We start from the raw sequence: 20,107 nt of genomic DNA, 5'->3' as shown, positions 1-20,107 counted from the left end.
AGCAAAAATAAATAATAATCATCATGAATGGCATAGATTTCGTGTTGTAAGAAATGAAATTGTAGACTTGATCCGCGAGGCAAAATCAAAGTATATTGAACAACTTGAAACCTCTCTTAGCGAAAATAAAGTTCCTCCAGATAAATGGTGGAAGATAGCCAAATCTTTAACTAATTTTGCTAATAAGTCTTCCTCAATCCCTCCTCATGAATCTAACAAGTCTTTCACCATCCCGTTGACAAAGCTGAAATATTAAAAAAAACATTTTGTCAACATTTCTACATCTTCACCAAACCTTGAACTTCCTCAAACTATAGAAAATGTACAACTACCACCATTCTCACTTTCAAATATCAGAATTACACAACAAGATGTCATTGATCAAATTAATTCTCTTAATATAAACAAGCCAGCTGGTCCTGATGGCATTATTCCAAAAATAGTTAAAAAGCTCAATACTTCTCTGGTACTTCCTTTATCAATATTGTTTAATAAATCACTAGAATCAGGGTTAGTACCTTCTAGCTGGAAACAAGATAATATAAATTCAATTTATAAAGGAAATGGTTCTACAAATGATGCTTTGAACTATAGACCAATTTCAATAACATCTTGTTTTAGTAAATTGATAGAAAAAATCATTTTTAAATATCTTTATAATTATCTTGTTGACAACTCTATAATTACCAGGCAACATCAGTCCGGCTTTACACCAGGAGATTCAACTGTAAATCAATAATTGTTTATTTATAATGAAATTATTTGTTATATGGATCAAGACAAAGAGTTGAGGTTTATTTTTTGTAATATTAGCGAAGCGTTTGACCGAGTTTGGCACTAAGGTCTTTTATTCAAATTTAAAAAAAAAATGTATGGTATTAATGGAAATATGCTTAATTGGTTTCAAAATTATCTTTCGGATAGAATGCAAAGAGTAAGTACAGAAGGTTATTATTCCCAATTCAAGACTATTAATGCAGGGGTACCCCAAGGATCTATTCTTGGCCCACTTCTCTTTCTTCTTTATATTAATGATATCAATGAAAATATCTCTACTAATATTAAGCTCTTTGCAGATGACACCTCCCTCTATGTGATTATAGACAATGACCCTGCACAAGCGGCACAATAATTAACAGCCGACCTCACTAACAATAGCGAATGGGCCCATGTATGGGACATAAAATTTAACCCTACCAAAACTAAATCTGTCACATTTTCCAGGAAACGAAACGCAAATCACTCCACAATAAATTTCCAAAATAGTCAAATTACTGACACTTCATCTCATACACATTTAGGGCAACATGATGCAACATGGAATCAACATATTCAAAACTTATATACAAAAGCTTATAAAAGACTCAACATTCTCCGTCATATAAAAACTAAAGTGAGTCGAAAAACATTTATTTCTTTATACACAGCATTTATTAGGCCAATTTTAGAATACGTAGACATTGTTTGGGATAACTGTACTCAAAAATCTTCAGAACTTTTAGAATCAATTCAACTAGAAGCAGCAAGAATAATTACAGGCTTAAGATCAGGCACCTCTCATAATAAACTTTATACTAAACTTGGTTGGAAATCTCTGGCTGCCAGAAGAGAAAAACATTAATATATCATGATGTATAAATTAATGTACAATATATCCCCCCAGTATTTACAAGATATTCTAATACCCTTTATTAATAATCCTAACAATAATCACTACTCTCTTCGTCACACAAGACAGTTTAATCCCCCAATTTATAGGACTAACAATTACTATGATAGCTTCTTTCCATTCATGTGCCGCACAGTTAATACCTCAGATGAAAATCTTTTTAACTCTCCTTCTCATTCAAGTTTCAATCATCTATTAGATAAAAATAAAGTTACTGATATGATATCCGTAGATACTTTTAAATCTGAAGGGGAAAGGAGGGCAAATATCATACTTACTCAACTTAGAAATAGTTGTAGTGATTTGAAGTCTGATTAATATCATGATTATCCAACTGATAACCCATCATGCAGTTATTCTGAACCATCTGAGACAGTTTCTCATTATTTTTTGGAATGTCCCCTTTACATTAATTTTCGCAATGAATTATTCCAAAACATCAACAGATACAATAATACACATAATCACAATAGCGTTGATACATTTTTATATGGATGCAATAGTTGTGATATAAATATAAATAAGCAAATGCTTAAATATATTCATCAATTTGTTGGAAAGTCTAAACGATTTAATATTTATAAAATTTAAGTCTCTGTTTTGACCGTGTCTGAATATAGTATAAACATTGATTCCGATTGGATCCAGTTGAACAATAATTATGTTTGTGTGTTAGTAAACCAATTTTTAAACAATAAGTTTGTGATTCTTTAAAGTGAATAGTCGGGCAAAGAAAACCAGTCTAAATGCGTTCATTGGCCTTCCAAAAGTTCTCACATATTAACACGACGGTCAAGTTCCGCTAAGTTTCCCAGTTCTGACCATTAAAGTAAAGAAAAGTTGAAAGCATTGAAAGCGAGGCTGTGTGGAAATGTAACCACGGACATACTGAGCCGGGAGGACGTTTAAGAATTCCCATACTTTAAATCAATTTTTTCGTACGCAGACAAATTTTGACGAGAGATTTTATTTTTCCATTTCATTAGAAATTATACTGGATACATTCACACCATTTTTACCGACTTTAGCCATCCTTGCCCGACTGTTCACTTTAAACTTTACTATTTTATTTACTTATGAATAACTATCTAACTAACATATAATTAGTAAAAATGTAAAACTATACACAATTTCAGACATTATCAGATGTATTTATGTAATTTATATATATAACCTAATAGTTACCTTTTCTATGTATTGTTGTTATATAATTATATTTAAACTTATTATCCACTTAAGGAAAGAATTTATATAGGCTTTGCCTGTTATTCGATCCTTTTGACTATAACATCCATGTCAATAAAAATGAAATTGTTGAAATGAAATTATATATGGATGTTAGTCATAATCTAGATTTTGGTTGTCCCAGTCAGTTTTACCTCCGTCATAGTATAATTCATTGATGAAAATCTGCGTAATCAAAATTCATTTACCTTCAGTCTGCATATCGTAATGATATTTTATCCATCGTATGTCTCCTGAACCACGTCAAAGTCGCTTACAGACAATATTACATATGTAACTTCAAGTTTGATTTGAATCTATTATCCTATTCATACCCTATTACTATAATCTATAAAAAAGGGGGAAGAGATCCGGGATCCACCAGTACAAATTAAAAAAAAAAAACCACGATATACCACAGCTTACCAAACCATAGACATTCACACGAAATGCACACATGGGATACCGTCCTTAATTGATCTTGGCTATTAAAAGGAAGTTAAACTAAATTAACAAAAACCAAATGCAAATTTCACATTCGTAATCCAGTATGTAAATATGCCTTATGGTTTGTTAGATTCGAAAATAATTCAACGGTAAAACGTGATAATCAGTACGTTTTGTACTAGCATTTTAATGATTTATGTACATGTAATCTAGTTTTGTTCATGAGTTTCCCTGCAGAATTTAATATGACATGAATGTATTTTCAAACATCATGCATATTTGATTCCATGGGATTTTGTCACAGTGAATATGTGACTTCCAGGTCGATTCCCGCCATCTTTTCCGCCAGTATTTTATCAAACATTTCGTTCTGGGCGTCAGTAAACCAGTTCTTCCAGTCTCCCACCTCACCTAAAACAGAAGTATAAAAGTAAACCATGATATATTCTTATATGCCAGACAATGTTTAATTCTTTATGAAACCATCACGTTTGTTATATTAACATCCTACTAACAGCCATGTCATTTAAGGATGCTCTTCCGATGTGATGCCTGCGTGAAGTGCACACGTATTTTAGGAGACTGTTGTATGTTCGTGTTGTAATAATAGACTGTTAACTCACTATAGCATGCAGCCAAATACACAGACACAGAGCAATGTTACACCAAGGGTAATAGCAAAGATTTCCATTCAAGTAGCTTTTTCAAAAAAAAAGAAAAGAAAAAAAAATGAAAAAAAAAACCAATTGAAAAATCATCAAAATACACTGACCTAATTCAAACATTTTCATTGAAATAAACGTTTATTAGCAAAGTTCTGTGACAGATATCATAACAGACACAAACCATGATCTCTCGTCTCATTTAATACATTAATGTCACCTTAGGCAGTATTACTACGCATGCAAAACAGCCTCACGGCTTCAACAAGAAGTATGTTTCCGCAGTAAAAATCGAACGCCAATGTCAGACGCCAGGTATCCTTTAGATATCGCGCAATTTACAGGTTTAAAAATAGAATCGCAGCTGTATGTTTTACAGCTACTCAATGAAGAAAATCTAAATAATTGGATGTATGTAATGATAACATTGAGGTACAAGAGAAAAAAACCTTTCTTATGTGGATAGGACGGATAGAGAAGCCTCAGATTTTACTAAATGTAGTGGCCCTCGAGTGGTATATTCCTATCCTCCTTATCCACATATGAAACAGTCTTATAGTGAAATCGATTTTTATTATTATTTTGCGAGGACAAACTTTGAAATCAGGAAGAAAAGTTTACCTTTTCTGTAGATAGGATTACTGCCGTCCTTACTGAACGAAAGCTCTTTCGAATTTGTACTTTTGGCTTTAGACATGGCGCCGAACTGACATTTGCTTGCAACTTCATCAAGGAACTCTGGATTCTGCTTTGATCCCAAAAATTCTGCCATTTTTTGAACATTTTTTCGGAGGTCCTGAAAAGCCAATTTTACCATGTTGCATAATTACGTTCAATATTGCCAATATATAAGTGTTTTACACTGAACATTGCTGTACGTGATTATGACCAAATAACCTGAACTACGCACATTCGAAATTATCTGTATTATCAAATGCTACTTAATGACGAATATATAATGGCAGGCTTCACTAAACGTATCATTTTCCATAGAAACCACACGCATATATATATATTTATTTCTTATAGATTTCGTCCGTAAGGATTTTTCTTTAAATTTATCATATATATATATATATATATTAAAAACAAACGCACTGGGGTGATTAAAGTATGTTAATAACACAATACTTCAATAAAACCAAGTAACGCCGTAGGAAGAATGATTATGAATTTCAGTATTATATCCTTATTTCATAAAGGACAATTGGGATTCAATTTCAGTATATGGTAGGTTACGACGTCCAGCTATGATTTGAAAGAAAAACACGAAGCAACGCTACAATTGTGAATCCAACACATTAATAACGGTAAAACATTAGCGTAGACGATTGAGCCTCGGATAGAGTTTTGTCCCGGGTTCGTTATATTATGAATTTTAAAAGTAAAAGTAATTTCAGGCGATTGTTAAAGTTGTATTTCTTGTAATTTTCACTGAAACGATATGTCGTTTTAACATTTGATATTTGAACATGGACATGTATCTTGATGATTTAGCTCCCCAAAACCATATGTCAGCCTACAAGAGAGCCGAAATCTAGGGATCATATATTCGTGGTTTTGAATAAAACGCCTTCAATCACCGCGTTGTTCAGTACCTTCGGGTTTTGTCGGAATTCCGAATCGTATCACGTGACTGACGTCCACACGTCCTGCACGTGGTGATCCAGGTAACTAGCGTAAGCGCACATGTGTTTGTTTACGTTTTCCTTCTAGCTAATATGAGCAAATCGTGCTGGTATATGTCCATAGAACGAGTATTTGAAACATCTAATTCACACATTGCCGTAATTCAATAATGAGTGTATCAAATATTGTAATGTGCGAGCATTATTTTCTTTGTAGATCCAGTCTGCTGAGGTCGACCACAATTTATGTTTACAACATATAGTTGACTTTTCTCTTGGTTTCACAACTCTCGTTTTACTTCAAGATTGTCGCGACGATGTTCGGAAGAGTTCGGAATGATTCGGCCTCTTTCGAGCCTATTTTTCACGTGTACACGTTAAAAAGATTTTTCAATTTTATAATTAAAAATACTTCCAGTGCTGCAACTTTATAACAAGTGGTAAAATTAGAAAGATTAAAACTCAGAGAAACGGAGAAAAATGTGTATAATACTTAAACAGTTTTAACTATGACAAAAAGAGCGAAAGTGATAGACCATACAACTTTAAACTTTTGTGCAAAATAACCTTATTTCATAATGGCTATGTATAGAGTTATATGAGAACGTAGACTTTAGTAATAAAACAAAATATTGTAACTAAAGATGATTCACTTGTTTTATAATACATTACAAACTTTAACACCGTGGTCTATGAAAAGCATTTAGTCGGATGGTTTCTAAATATTAATTTGAGTATGTAAATACTAACCAGTTTCATATCCTCAAACGATAAGATCAAAATAGGTACGTCCGGGTTTTTCTTCTTGAAGTCCACCCATGACTTCACATGCTCGAACCAGGAATTGTAATGCACTATATAATAAAAAGTTAAAAATATCATTATTAGGTTTCCTGCAATACTAAATTCCCATACACGTCTACCTGTAGAAGTGTCTATACTTCTCGCTATCATCCATTCAGTTATTGTGAATTGTTTGTACATTTTTTCTGATACAATTACAAACTATATATCAATTGTTACTATATGACGTTTAATATTCACGAGGTCAATAGTTCAAGCTTTCCTATACGGCGTATATTGTCAATGGTTAAACGCTGTTCATATATTTTTAAGACTATGATTGTTATTATGTTCGTCATTGAATTTCTGCTCATTCCATACAGACGAGACCGTCCCTAAATAACTCTATCTATAACCAGTCGCCCTTTGGATAATATAAGAAATCAGAGTAAATTAGTAAAATTCCTTTGTTACCCCTGTGAAAAGTAACGGTAAAGCTATAGTTTGTTATCATAGTACTCTTTAGTGTTGGTAAAAACAATCACTAAAAGGCAATACAATCATAGGCTTCATGTAAATTCGACGTGTAAAACGCGAAAATGATCTAAATATCAATAGAAAATGCATTTACATATACTCACAGTCTTGTGTGATAAATAATTCAACGAAATGTTCCCATGTTCCGTTGTAAATTTTCATGCTGCCCATATTTAGCCGCTTTAAGAATGCATGCATCGACACGGCCGTGTCTTTGGGATTCCTGTAGATGTAGACGATCTTACATTTCTTATCTACTATGGCACGAGGAATATGCTGAGGGTAAAAGTGTGACACGAGGATCCTTGGGCTCTTAATGGCTTCTATTTTGTCGACTGATTCAAAGTCTAAAGTAGCTACATTACCAGTGTTGTATTCTGCTTTTCCGTTTTGTAACATGTACAGTATATCAAAGCCCCAGTGTGTTCCTGAATCACAAAAATAGAGTGATGATAATTATAATGATATGGGGTCAAGACGCAATCTTTAACTCAGAGTAAAGAGAGTGGGACGACTTGGTTGCCTGTGGTCGGTATAATGTGACAGACTAGGCTGTGCTTTGTTTTTATGTCTCTGGCGGCATACGTCAATAAAAAGGGCAAAAGTTTCAATATTGCAAAGAGGCACAACATGAACATGCTGCAGTCTCCAAAAGCACGTACCAAGGTTTGCACTCACACACTATGCCGCATTCACGGGAGGGCGTTGAAAATGGCCGTCTATCAATATGACGTTAATCTCTAATCCATGTAAAACAAAAGAATTACGGAATAATACGGACTTGAGTCGAGAAAGTTATAACATGATAAATCTTACAATTAGTGGAGCGGCTAAACATGAAATCGTTCAAAGTTTGAAGAAAGCATGAAGACTACATCCTTAAGCGTCTACACCCAAATTATTGATATTTATTTTTAGTGATACTTAGGATCATTCGTGTAGTGTTTAATTTTATGTAGAAAGACCACCATTTTGCATTTCAAGATGGCCGCCAAATTTACTTCAAGTACCTATATCTATATATATTATAATAATATAATGATTGGCTAAGCTGATTTAAGGATGTATTCTTCTGAAGTTTCAGTCCCGTTGAAGTCTCGTTTCGACAAAGATCAAAGAAGTTATGAGATTTTCAAATATATTTTATCAATATTTGTAGCAAATTGCCAAATGCAAATTTTGTCAAAAAATTACATTACTATTTTCAGTAGGTTTTTTTATACAGGGATTTTAAGAAATGGCCCATTTGACGGCCATTTTGAAATTGTGTTTTTTTCCTCTTTAAGTAGAGCCAAATGTTTGATGCCACAACTGTTTCTATTAAGTGTTAAATTTGGCAAAAATGACTGAAAATTGTGTATTTTGTAGCTCAAAATTAAGGGTCGGGGTAGCATATGTTGTAATTCTGAGAAAAAATATGAGTCTTATTAATCATAATTTGTATATTTTTAAAGAAGACTATAGGAAAATAAATTCTTCAAATTTCCATACATATCAAACATCTCATTAAGAAATTATGGCTTTAAACTCTTGTGTATATGGTAAAAACGGCAAAAATCCCAAAAAATCTAGGATTTTATCAACTTGGTATCTTTGAGTGACAATAGCTCAAAAATAAGCATACCGACATATGTTTTTTCTTCCATTTTCTTGTATGGTATGAACACCTATTTTCAAAAATCGATATGAGAAAAAAAGTTTAATGCAAGAAAATTTTGAGGTGTACATCCTTAAACAAATAAAACACCTGCAATTAAAGTGAGTTTTTTCTCTTTTTTTTTAGCATTTGATAAAAAATAATTCAATTTTCATTTAATAGTCAAATGGCTGCCAATCTGAAATTCAAGATGTCCGGCAGTACTAGATTATAGGTACATAAACTAACCGAAACGGCTGATAAATTTTAAACATTACTTTAAAACGTGAGTCTCAAATGGTATTAACCTCTGTAACTATTATACTTAGCACTGTTCTCTGAACCAGTCTGAATAGATTAATCAAATGCAAACGTTAATTTCCATAAAGCGGGTCGTTTATGATCCCCGACGTCGTCCTTATAAACACAGCGTGGTTGACTTTCACTTCGGTTATTTAAGAGTAAACTTTAAATCATTTCATCCTTTCGGACACGTATCGGACTATTAACTCTTTCAATGTTCAGCAGCTTGAAAAAAACATTCATGTTTCACATCCATTTTTCATTCATGCCTAAAATATAACTATAGTTCTAGAATCAAATTTTACACGACAGCAATATTGGTCATTCTGAAAAGAACACTCATACAAGAACTCAGTGTTAATGCTCTAACTCTAAAAAGAGGCATTGGCAGAGACATTTTAACACAAAAGGTAAGTTCATATTTAATTAGAAAACTATCACATATTGCTCTGTGAAATAGTCTCGGCCCTGCAGGTAGGGTGTTAGAATTGTACCTGCTGCCCCAATTGCATGATCGTAAAAGGCGAAAAAATTTAGGCTCTTATCTTTTCTCTTCTTCCTAACTGACTTAATCTTTCCTAATGCCTCCCTTGGCACCGCCTCACTTTTGGCCTTGAGTTGAGCGTTCGCCCCTGTGAGGAAGGCTCTGGGTTCTGTCCCCTGGCCGAGACACACCAAAGTCTATAAAAGTGGTAGTTTCTGCTCCTGCTTAGCGCTCAGCATACAGGGAGCGGGACGACTGGTTCGCCCGTTGTCAGTATAATGTGACCGGGTGGGGTGTGTTGCTTGGTGTCTTCGGCGGCATGCTTCAGTGATATAGCACTATAAAAATGGCAACAGTTCCACTATACAAGAAGACACAACATGAATATACCGCAGCCTCCCAAAACACGCACCTCGCAAAACATACACGCAAAACACCGCATACATGGGAGGCCGTCCTTACATGACCATAGCTGTTAATAGGACGTTAATTAAACAAACAAACAAACAAACAAAGAAATAGTCTATACCATGTACCTTGGAAATAACCTTTCCTGAAGGAGATATTCACTTACACTGTCTACAAATGCAAGATTTGCCAAAACCTTATAAAAAATACTATAGAGACTCATTAATGTCATCTGTCATTTTCCAAAGATACAAACTGTAAACAAAAAACAATTGAGGATCATCTCCTTTTAGATATGGAGTGTAAGATATTATTTGCCAAAAGAATGGAAATATTCATGACGGCTAGCGAATATATTTTCGCTAAAGCAAGAAGGCATCCAAGGCTTCAAATGGTTTATTATGACTGAAACTATTTAATGTATATGGATGATATCACACCTTTTTTCTGACCACAGCAAGGATTTTATCAGAAAGATATCTAAACGAAATCACTTAGGCAGTCATCCTAGAGAATCTTTTTGTGTGATGGAGATTCTTAATATCAGGCTACCTGCAGACAGAAGTACTAAATGCAAGGATATCATTTGGGATTCGTCCTCCAAAGGAGGCTTCATGGATGAGATGTCGCACTTATATTGCATAACCATGCCCGGCCGTCAACCGCATCTCAGGAAATTTGATGTGGATTCAGGGGAAGATATTCCCTCTATTGTCAATAATCAGATAAAATGTCTGGGAAATTGGTTCGATGTAATCCTGTACGACTCAAACAACTCCAGGAGACTCCACATAAGAAAGGACTTCGAGTTAGTTCATAGCAAGGTTTTGCCGCCAAAGCGTGGAAGTTTTCCTCGCCTGACATGAACCTTGTGGTACGTCTATCAAACAGTCCTTGCGAAGATAGTAATAAGTTCCTCTATAACGTAGCTTTAAAAATGAAGCTGAACCTTTGTAGAACTCCCAATCTCAGGAGATGAAGATGGCGATGGTAAGATAGATGATGGTGTTGAATAAAGAACAGAGATAAAGCGCTATGTTAGCGGTGCAGTATATGCAAAATAAATCAACCTAAACCACATATCCACCGACAGTAAACCATGCATACGGCACCAAGGACTAGGCGAAAATAAATTGCAGCGATGGAGAACAGAAGAACAGAAGAACCGTAAGTCTTCAAACTCAGTGCAAACAATGGAGATGATAGTATAAACAACATTTGGTCCATATAGACAGCAAAGTAACTTAGTCAGATATTGGTTATTGGTCATCCGGAACCTTGCCTATGACAAAAAGTGGGACCGATAGTGCAAGCTGTTGATTGTGCCACCGGGCACTCTTGTGCGTTCCACTACCCCAGCTCATTAAAAACATATAGCTGTTGTCCTGAGAAAGTGTTAAGTAAATTTGCAGACATCTCGAAAAAAGAGGGAAAAGCCCTGGCCACTAAAAGAAAATAGTTTTATCTATTTTGTTAAAAGAAAATTGGAATGACAGACGTCAGTATGACCTGAAAAAGGAATGCATACATACATAAGGTGGATTTGTTCTCAGACACCATAAAATGAAATGCGTCTAGATGTTCTGAAGTGTTTATAGACTTGCCATTTCCATAGGAGTTTCACTGTGAGGAGGGATTTGAAAGGAATGAGTCGGTGTTATCTGCAAATGGGCAGTAATTTGGTCAATCGCTGTTGACTTGCGACATTGAAAATGTTCTAGTTGAGGAGTCGAAAAATCCCCTGAAAGATGAAGCATGTAGACTTTCAATCCAGGAATTTGTTCCAATATAATTCAAGGCATATCATATCAACACTTTATGAGTATTAGCTTGATTTTTTGCTCAATCACTTACAGAGTAAAATATGAAAACAACTTGAATTTAAATGGCCATCTTGGATTTCAAAATGGCGGTCATGTTGAAATAAAATTAAGAATCAAATTATTTATGTACCAAACACTACAAAAGTATAAGTACTCTCTCTATATTTGCTTAAAGTCAGTTTAGCTAATTAGATGCATTGTATATAGCTGGCAAAGTTTGTTGCCATCTTGAAATTCAAAATGGTGGTCCTTCTACGTGAAGTTTAACACTACCAGAATTTTCCTAGGTATCAATAATTTGGAAATAGACTTTTAAAGTTTGGGTCTAGCTGGTATAGAACGCGAGTTATGGGTCTTTCAGGTGATTTTTGGCAGCCATTTTGAAAACCAATATGGCGACCGACAGGGGCCGTGATTTTTGTTGGGTCCATATTTTTCCTGAAACCTTATGTACCAAAGAAGCCATATGCAAAATTTCATGCTTTCTTCAAACTTTGATCGATTTCGCTGAAAAATCGACCTTAGCCGCTCCACTATATGGGAAATCTTATTAGAAAAAGTTCACATACCGCATTTTGGATATGTACCAAAAAATATATCGCCTTCCTTGTACTTTAAATTTTTCACTGCTTCCATATGGTCTTTGACGTTTCCCGGCACGTTTGGGGGGAAATTAACACCATCATAAGTTTTCACGGCGAAGATTTCTCCTCCCCTGTCCTTGATCTCCCGGAACTCCATGGTCAAGTGCTAAATATGTTCTGGAACCAGAGACGTTGATTAATGTCATCTAATGATATGATCTGTGTTCTATATGTATCTAAACATACCGTTACCGAAACGGATTTTAGGTTTTAAATGAAACCGTAAAACAATATAATCCCAAAAATTATTAGCTTATTATCACTTAATGAACAGTTTTGAATAGATAAAATAAGTGGCAATTACTATAACGCAAGGCAGGTCGTCATATAGTTCCGGCCGTAGACCTTATTACCGCGAAGAAGTTGACTACTGTATCACTACACCATGTGGCACAATCAGTGAACTAGAAGTGAAGCTAGAAGTCTATAGATTGAAACGAAATCCCTCAAATCATTAAAATTTTACACAGACAAAATATCTTCATGTGATTTCAGATCAATTGTAGGACAATCTTACCATAGAAATATCAAACAAAGTAAACTAGGGATAATTTACCTAACCCTGACCTTGATTTACATTTTCGGTATCTGAATTTAACATAATCTTCTTATTAAGATCATTTTTTATTTAAGATCATCTTCATGTGGTTTTGAGGTCAAATTGACAACGTAATTTCGCCAATGAAATGTGATCACATGAACATTCATACTTAGTTTTGATTATATTAATGCTACACTGAACTATTGTATCAGTGAACTTTTACGAGATATACGTGATACGTGTATATTTTATTGTAACCCATTTTCGGTTACACAGGTAGAAAACAACATGCATGGACAATATTTGTGTATAAAAAATAAGTAAATAATCACGACACATTCCACTGTAGTTACCGATTGTTACCGTAAGGCTGTGGTTTGGTAGTCGATCAATATGTGATAAAAGTTGAAACTTACCTGTCTGCTGTTATGGCCTGGATTTAAACTACAGAGACTTTGGAAGGTTTCCGAAGGTTTATATACGTGTACCTGCAAAACAGAACAAATATTCCAACGTTCTGAATATTGACCTACGGAGGGATATGTAGTGTTACAGAAATTGACCCTCACTCGGCTTGCTCCTTGGCACGTTATAAACTTTGAGGTAGGTACTTACCACTTTGGTTTACTTCCGGTCACATGATGCAAACTATGGCACATGGTAACACACTTTAACGTAATCAAATATCATTAAAAAGTGTTGTTTTTTTCAAAGACGTCAATATCTACTTACATGAGGTATAGATTATGTGTTTGCCTTTAAAGCTATTTGTATACATTTTGTAACTAGGAAACGAATACAGAGCCTCTTATCCGTATATAATAACACTCTCATTCACCAGTGTATTGTCAGACAGCAGGCTCCAGTTTAAAAGGTCCCAGTCAAAAAAGAACCAGATAGCTGTGGATTTGTTATCAGTTATGTCGCATGTGTATTACGGGTATGGATCGTGATTAACTGCTTTCACTTATTTCAGTTACTTATGTCGGCATAACGTTGGTTTAAATAGATCATACACATGCTTACAAAGTAATTAGTATCAATGTTGTCGCTATCTATTTACATGTGACGTCATAAACAAAATTGAGTTATGACTCTTGAAAATCCGTAAATTTTCATTATGAAAAACATATAAATGTTTCTGTATGTATACTTAAATAAACTTGTGGTATTTCTTTGCATATGCATTACTGTGTCGAATCTATTTGGAAGGAATTAAAGGTAATATATCAACCACGTCTTCGATGATCTAGTCGATTTAGGCGAGACAAAGGTGTTGCTTTTTTGAGTTCTAAGTCAATTTTTGACTTCATTTCATATAATCACTATGCAACATTAGTCAAAATCGTAAACATTAGAAAAAAATAGGTTATCCGGCTCTGTTACATTTGGGATTAAGTGCAGAATTTTGGTTGATTGTGAGAAAATGAGCTAAAAATCTACATTTTGACAATCCCCTAGGGATTATAGATTTAGATATGTACTAAAACCTGGTTGCAATTTACTATTTGCGTCTGAAACACTTAAAAACGCATGAGAAAATATGTTACCAGACACTGGTATGCTTGCGTTCTAAATTGGGCAGATTTAAGAATGTACATTAATCGATTCAAAATATAATTACTTTAAAGGTCAAGTTACGTTACTCTTTGCATCTTATACAAATTCACGGGCAAAGATTTTTTTTTGAAAAGTGGGATCGTTAAGACAATTGCATTCTTGTATTAAAATGCGAAATATAGTAAAAAAAATCACCCAAATCTTAGTTTCTTAAAATCAATTGGTGATCTATTGTTTTTGTTGTTGTTGGTTTTTTTTACAGTTTTTTGGAAAATGCCACGAACTCTATGTATCCGCAGAAATTAATTTTAAAAAAATGCTTCATAAAATAAGCTCATATGATAGAGTGAATCGGTATAGAGTTATAGTTAGTGTGAAAACTCAGTTTTACAGTGTATGAACAAAAAGATATTTTCCATACATGACTCGAATTATAAAAGCATTGATTGTTGCCGAGAATGTTTTTATAGTCCTTTCTATAATACTTATTTTTATTTCTTTTAATATATAGCTATTCTCTTCTCAGAACCTCCTTAATCCTACCAATAAATATCCTTTTAACATGTTCACTTACGCGCTGGCGTTAACCATTTTAATTCAAACTTAAAATGGTTGCAGCACTTATAAATACGTAAATTAACAGTTTTTATTGATATAATCGAACAAATTATTACCATCAAAAATTCTACGTAATTTATACGTTTCTTAATAACCATAGTGGTTCAAGTTTTGTTTTGGGATATGAGTTGCTAATAAATCAGCTTTTGAGCAAGTGTGGTAGGTTATGGTAATCAAGGTGAATTTTAAAAATAAGAGTAACTAGGTCATATTTCATTCAAAAATCGTTAATGCAAAAGAGAGGATATATGTATTAGATACAGATGTTAAGAAAAATCCCTAAAACGTATATGTATTTAAGGAATAGATGTTTATTTTGTTGAGGTTATGAGGGTATAATGATAATGGAGCACGTGTATATTATGTAACCCTGGCGAAGCCGGCTTACATAAAATTTACACGGGCTCCATTATCATTATACCCTCATAACCTCAACAAAATAAACATATATTCCTTACATTTACAGTTTTTCAAGTAAATAAATACCATTGTGTCCCGCGGCAGTTGCGTATTTTTTTTTATTTAAATACACATATTTTTTCTCTCCCATCATCGTCAACGACTTCGATTGAACAGCTGATTAGAATCGAGTCATTCATATGTTCCCGCCAAAAGTGGGGTCATGACCTCACGTTGCTACGCCATCGGCTATTCACGTAACAATAGAATCACCGCGCGTGTTGTGCTAGCATTATACACTGATAATTATTATACTTGAAAGCATGGTTATTGAGTTCGTGTCAGTGCAAACTAAATATTATGGAAATAGAACCAGGCGTATCGCAAAGTATTTTTGCATCGGTCATACAGATATGACGATCATACAATGTTCCAATAGACTTCATCAAATGGTTTCACTCGAACTGCTTCACGAAGAACTTGATCTTTCGATATTTTGTAAGATATGACATATCATAAACATCATTTCAAAGCAATCAAATAGGTGTATTTTCACTATAAAATCACTGTTATCGTTAAAAGTAGCTCATAGCATATTGCTTAAGAAAATTTGACAATCGATAAATTAATAACCTGAAACTGTTTAAAAAGGTAAAGTAAATAGATTTTTGTTTGTCGGATATTACCATGTAAAGATGAATGTTAAAATCATAACTAGCACGAATGACCATTATTCATCCCAAATCTATGTTTCAGCATACGAATACTCGAATTAGAACCTATGCATTCAAACAGTCAATCAGAATGTCGTCTTACTTCGGTTTGTTGAACGTATTTTTGAGATTTTTTACAAAATTAAAATGTTTTCGTTTCCATTTTCCTGATTACAAGGAGACACAACACGAATATACCGCAGTCTCCTTAAACATACAGATATTTACACATGTACCCCATTGCATACAGGAAAAATCATTCTTGAATGACTCTAGACGTAAAACCTTAACCAACCGAAATGTTACCAGGCGTCATGTATCACAAAACAGATAATAATACAGGGGGTCTACAGGATACATCTTTGTATAGAATCAACTGAGATTTGGTAGCAAAACACTTGTCAGCAGTTTAAAATAATATATCTATTTGTTATATAAACGGTTATTTATAAATATGACTTGCACTATTACTGTATTATCGCCCTTTTCAGAAGGTATTCTATGTTTGCATATTAAAGAGTTATCTGCCCTTGCGGGTAGGTATTGATTGTGAAGTCATGTGTTTACGAGCAAAACGTCATACTTTTTGGAGAAAACGACGTGAATTACGCTCACAATATAATGATGTAACAATAGATACCTACCCGCAGGGAGCTAACTCTGTAATATGCAAAGACAGAATTGATTATGACGAAACTCAGGTCGTTTTCTCTGCAAACTATGACGTCCTGCTCACCAACACATAACGTCATAATGACCACCAACCCCCAAGGGAACATAAATCTTTAATGTGATAAGTCGGAATGAATGACCACGATGACCAGTGAGTAAGTACCTAGTGGTAGAAATATTACATTGCTGTCACGGAGCGGTGGAACCTGTCGACTGCTGATCACCTTTGATAGTGATGAATTCGCACTTATGATATTGCTTGGCTTAGCTTAGTTAACACAGGTCTAATAACAAACAGTAACGTGTAGTGAATATTTAAATATCCCTGTAACATGTGTATTGACTTTGAAATCATTAAAATAGTTTGAAATAACGCATTAACTTTGTTTTTCACACATTTTATATAAAATACATGTAAATTTCACAAAACAGTGTAACAATTGAAATGAGAACATCAGCAAAAAGTAATATGTTAACAAAGCTTATAAAACACTTTATGTCTCTAACATCCGAACAGCACACAACATTCGGTATCACCCCTATGGTGTATATTCTGGATTTATGGTATAAAAGTATTATAAATGTCTTCATGGTGACAGCTCTGTCTATCAGTGTGACGATAGTTGTACTAGCAGAGGAACAAACACTGACGTGCTGTTCTCAGACACATGTATGACGCGGTACTAACACATGTTCTGTACCTAAACACACAATTCTGTTGACAGATCCTTCTCCTCAGCCTCCTCCTGCGCCTCCTCTCGCGTCTCAGACTCCTCATGTCTGTGCCGCCCAGACCGTCTAGACCGCCTAATCCACTGAGGCCTCCAATGCCTCCTAATCCTCCGATATGAACACCGCCAAATCCTCCTAAACTCCCCATACCACCAATTCCTCCGAAACCTCCAAGCCCTAACACATTTCCTGGACCACCTAGTCCGCCGAGGTCATCAATGCCTCCAAGACCTCCAAGTCCGTTTCCCAGAGTTGCACTTCCTAGGCCTACTAACTGGCCAAGGTCTAGAATGGACTGTACGTCATTGTCTAGTACCCCGGTCAACCTTGCCCGTCTCTGGCCATTTACGAACACTAATAGCAAAACAGCACACAACAACGTAAGGAGTAAAGAAGTAGTCATATCTGTAAGGAAAAATGGCAATCATGAGATCAAAAGTGAAAGATAATTCTCCGGTTATCATGGCTAACTTTTCGTATTTGAACCTATTTGTTGTCTTTGTTTCACAAAAAAACCCCAGTTAATTTGCAAAATCCAAAATGCTAGTCATAAAAATGCATGGTATGTTTTCTGAATATGCTCCATTTATGATTTAGGGTCAATTTAACGAGTTGTATTGATCAAAATGGTCTATTTTTAGTAGTTATTAATGCATCCAAAACACTGTCTTCAGGCTCAGACTGAATTAAAACACAATACCTACCGCAGTATCAAAATAAAAGGATAACTATCAATTGTAAGTAGATGATATATGATAATGTATCATTTAACGGAGTGACAAAAACTTTTCATTCAGCTAGGTTAGTCGTGCAGAAAATTTGGCTTCGTAAACTGATACTAATTATGTTATTTAAATGCTCAGCCTAATTTGCGCCGCTTTCCATTATGTATATATAATACATGTTCTTTGATACTGTTATAGTATAATGCATTAATTATGGACCGCGCATTGATGTGTATCCGTACCGAAAATAGTTCACAATGCCAAATGAGCCTATCTGCGCCGCGCTTCTTTCATTAACTACATATGTAATGTATGCAGGAAGCAGAGCTAAGCAAACATTTGTGGTGGAAGCAACATAAAATAAAATAAATTCAGTCTACTGAGTTATATGTACCTGTTTCTGTAGATGTGTTCACGTTCAGAGCAGTCTTGTTTGTAGTGTAATGTCGTCCAGTATCTAGCTTTATTTATATAAGTTTTTCTTATTCCGTACTGGACAGTTGGTGACAGACGTTGGCCTTTTATGACCTGTCAATGTCCGAATATGTCCGGGTCCGTTTACAACCGTGACGTATGTAGGGACTAAGAGACAATACACTTCAGTCGGGCGTGACATGTTTGAGGCCTGGTCAGCTTATATATATATTTACATGTACGGTGTATACTCAATTGCATTTGTGAGCAAGCATTGGTTATCGTTGTGCTTTGTACTTAAAAGTTAAACAATGAAAGCAGACCTAGTGTACGTAACAGATCTAGAGCGACGGTATCCAATTAGTTAAAGTTAAAGTACATGCGGATATAGTAGATCAGTATCGTCATGGTCAGTGACTTTGATGTACTATATGAAGGTACGTCATAGCAATCACTCGTTACTTTATATAGCGCTCCTTCACCGATTGGTGAAAGATCCATAAACGTCAAGAAATTCGAAGTCTCAACAATCCATCTTCTCTGTATGTCACCAGCAATTTGTCTTACCACTAGCCTGTCAATATCACGGGGGTTCTATCCTGTTTCTGAAACACACTGATCAAACGTTAAAATACATTATCGTTATGAAAAAATAGCTATATTTCACTGGTACAGATGCACTGGTTTTACTTTGATTAGCCTTGTTTTATAGCATTAACAACAAAAGTTATTATTAAAGCTTTTTCTAAGTAATATGATCTACATCATAATTGTCTTTAATGTTATCATTTCAAAGCGTATAAATAGTGCCACTCTATTTTTTATAGTTAATGGCCCATTTAACTTACAATGACTAAAACAATGATTTCTGATAAATAGAACCGCGTGTATAACACACCAATGCATGTCCAAAATATCAAACTTAATCATACATGTATATTATACTTACAACTGTTCGATAACATTGTAATGAAATTTAATATGATACATTAATTACGTACACTGTATACGGATTTTGGCCGTTTTCTTACAATTGCCGCCTTCATTGGTATAATACATGTGCATGTAGTCCATTATTTTTTCAACTATAGCATGAACTGTCACTTTTTATATCTATTTTTGTTTGATCTTTTATCGCGTTTTCCATTTCACATATGATTGCCATTTTATTTTTAATTATTCTGAAAAATTATTTTACAATCTTTCAAACGCCCATAATAATATTTTTTTCAGAACGCACTTTTTTCTGTAATACATGTGTGTGTTTTGAAAGTTATTCTTGTCTTTTAATGCGAAGTTTGGCCCTAAATGGCCCTGAATATCGATAAGTCGTTTAATTCAAACAAAAAACTATTTATCATTTTCAAGAAGTTGAATATTTCATAAAATCTCACGATGACACCAATTTGTCAGGCCATTCTTGGAACCTGACGCCATTTCATTGGTTATACATGTGCATCATGCTGTCACAATTTATCTACGTTT

The 20,107-nt window shown here is 34.4% G+C and overlaps 2 protein-coding genes across 5 annotated transcripts; both read right to left on the bottom strand.

Moving 5' to 3' along the window:
- Positions 1 to 3,502: 3,502 nt before the first annotated feature.
- Positions 3,503 to 13,654, bottom strand: LOC138320675 (sulfotransferase 1B1-like). Of its 4 annotated transcripts, none has more exons than XM_069263824.1 (7): positions 13,628 to 13,654; positions 13,206 to 13,277; positions 12,174 to 12,365; positions 7,055 to 7,378; positions 6,381 to 6,484; positions 4,624 to 4,798; positions 3,503 to 3,751 (listed from the first exon to the last, which is right to left on the bottom strand). In XM_069263824.1, the coding sequence occupies exons 3-7, from the start codon at positions 12,343 to 12,345 to the stop codon at positions 3,639 to 3,641; spliced, it is 888 nt and encodes a 295-aa protein (XP_069119925.1). In that variant the 5' UTR covers positions 12,346 to 12,365; positions 13,206 to 13,277; positions 13,628 to 13,654; the 3' UTR covers positions 3,503 to 3,638. The 4 variants fall into 4 exon arrangements, with proteins under 4 accessions (XP_069119925.1, XP_069119924.1, XP_069119926.1 ...); XM_069263823.1 differs by lacking the exon at positions 13,628 to 13,654 and adding an exon at positions 13,522 to 13,627; XM_069263825.1 differs by lacking the exon at positions 13,628 to 13,654 and adding an exon at positions 13,405 to 13,422.
- Positions 13,655 to 17,133: 3,479 nt separating this feature from the next.
- Positions 17,134 to 18,688, bottom strand: LOC138322397 (PE-PGRS family protein PE_PGRS17-like). Its single transcript, XM_069266430.1, has 2 exons — positions 18,603 to 18,688; positions 17,134 to 17,888 (listed from the first exon to the last, which is right to left on the bottom strand). The coding sequence occupies exon 2, from the start codon at positions 17,884 to 17,886 to the stop codon at positions 17,380 to 17,382; it is 507 nt and encodes a 168-aa protein (XP_069122531.1). The 5' UTR covers positions 17,887 to 17,888; positions 18,603 to 18,688; the 3' UTR covers positions 17,134 to 17,379.
- Between the last annotated feature and the right edge of the window lie 1,419 nt (positions 18,689 to 20,107).

Source organism: Argopecten irradians, chromosome 4 (assembly GCF_041381155.1).
Source record: "Argopecten irradians isolate NY chromosome 4, Ai_NY, whole genome shotgun sequence".
In the NCBI taxonomy this organism is placed as follows: domain Eukaryota; kingdom Metazoa; phylum Mollusca; class Bivalvia; order Pectinida; family Pectinidae; genus Argopecten; species Argopecten irradians.
Note: the sequence above shows the minus strand (reverse complement) of the source record. Positions and strands in the feature narration are given on the sequence as shown.

Bases quoted from the DNA above. Each gene is read 5' to 3' on its own strand.
- LOC138320675 (XM_069263824.1), bottom strand. From the start codon at position 12,345: ATGGAGTTCCGGGAGATCAAGGACAGGGGAGGAGAAATCTTCGCCGTG. The intron at 4,799-6,380 runs GTTAGTATTTAC...TTGGCTTTTCAG, and splicing joins CGTTTGAGGATATGAAACTG to GACCTCCGAAAAAATGTTCA. The intron at 3,752-4,623 runs GTAAACTTTTCT...CTTCTGTTTTAG, and splicing joins TAATCCTATCTACAGAAAAG to GTGAGGTGGGAGACTGGAAG.
- LOC138322397 (XM_069266430.1), bottom strand. From the start codon at position 17,886: ATGACTACTTCTTTACTCCTTACGTTGTTGTGTGCTGTTTTGCTATTA.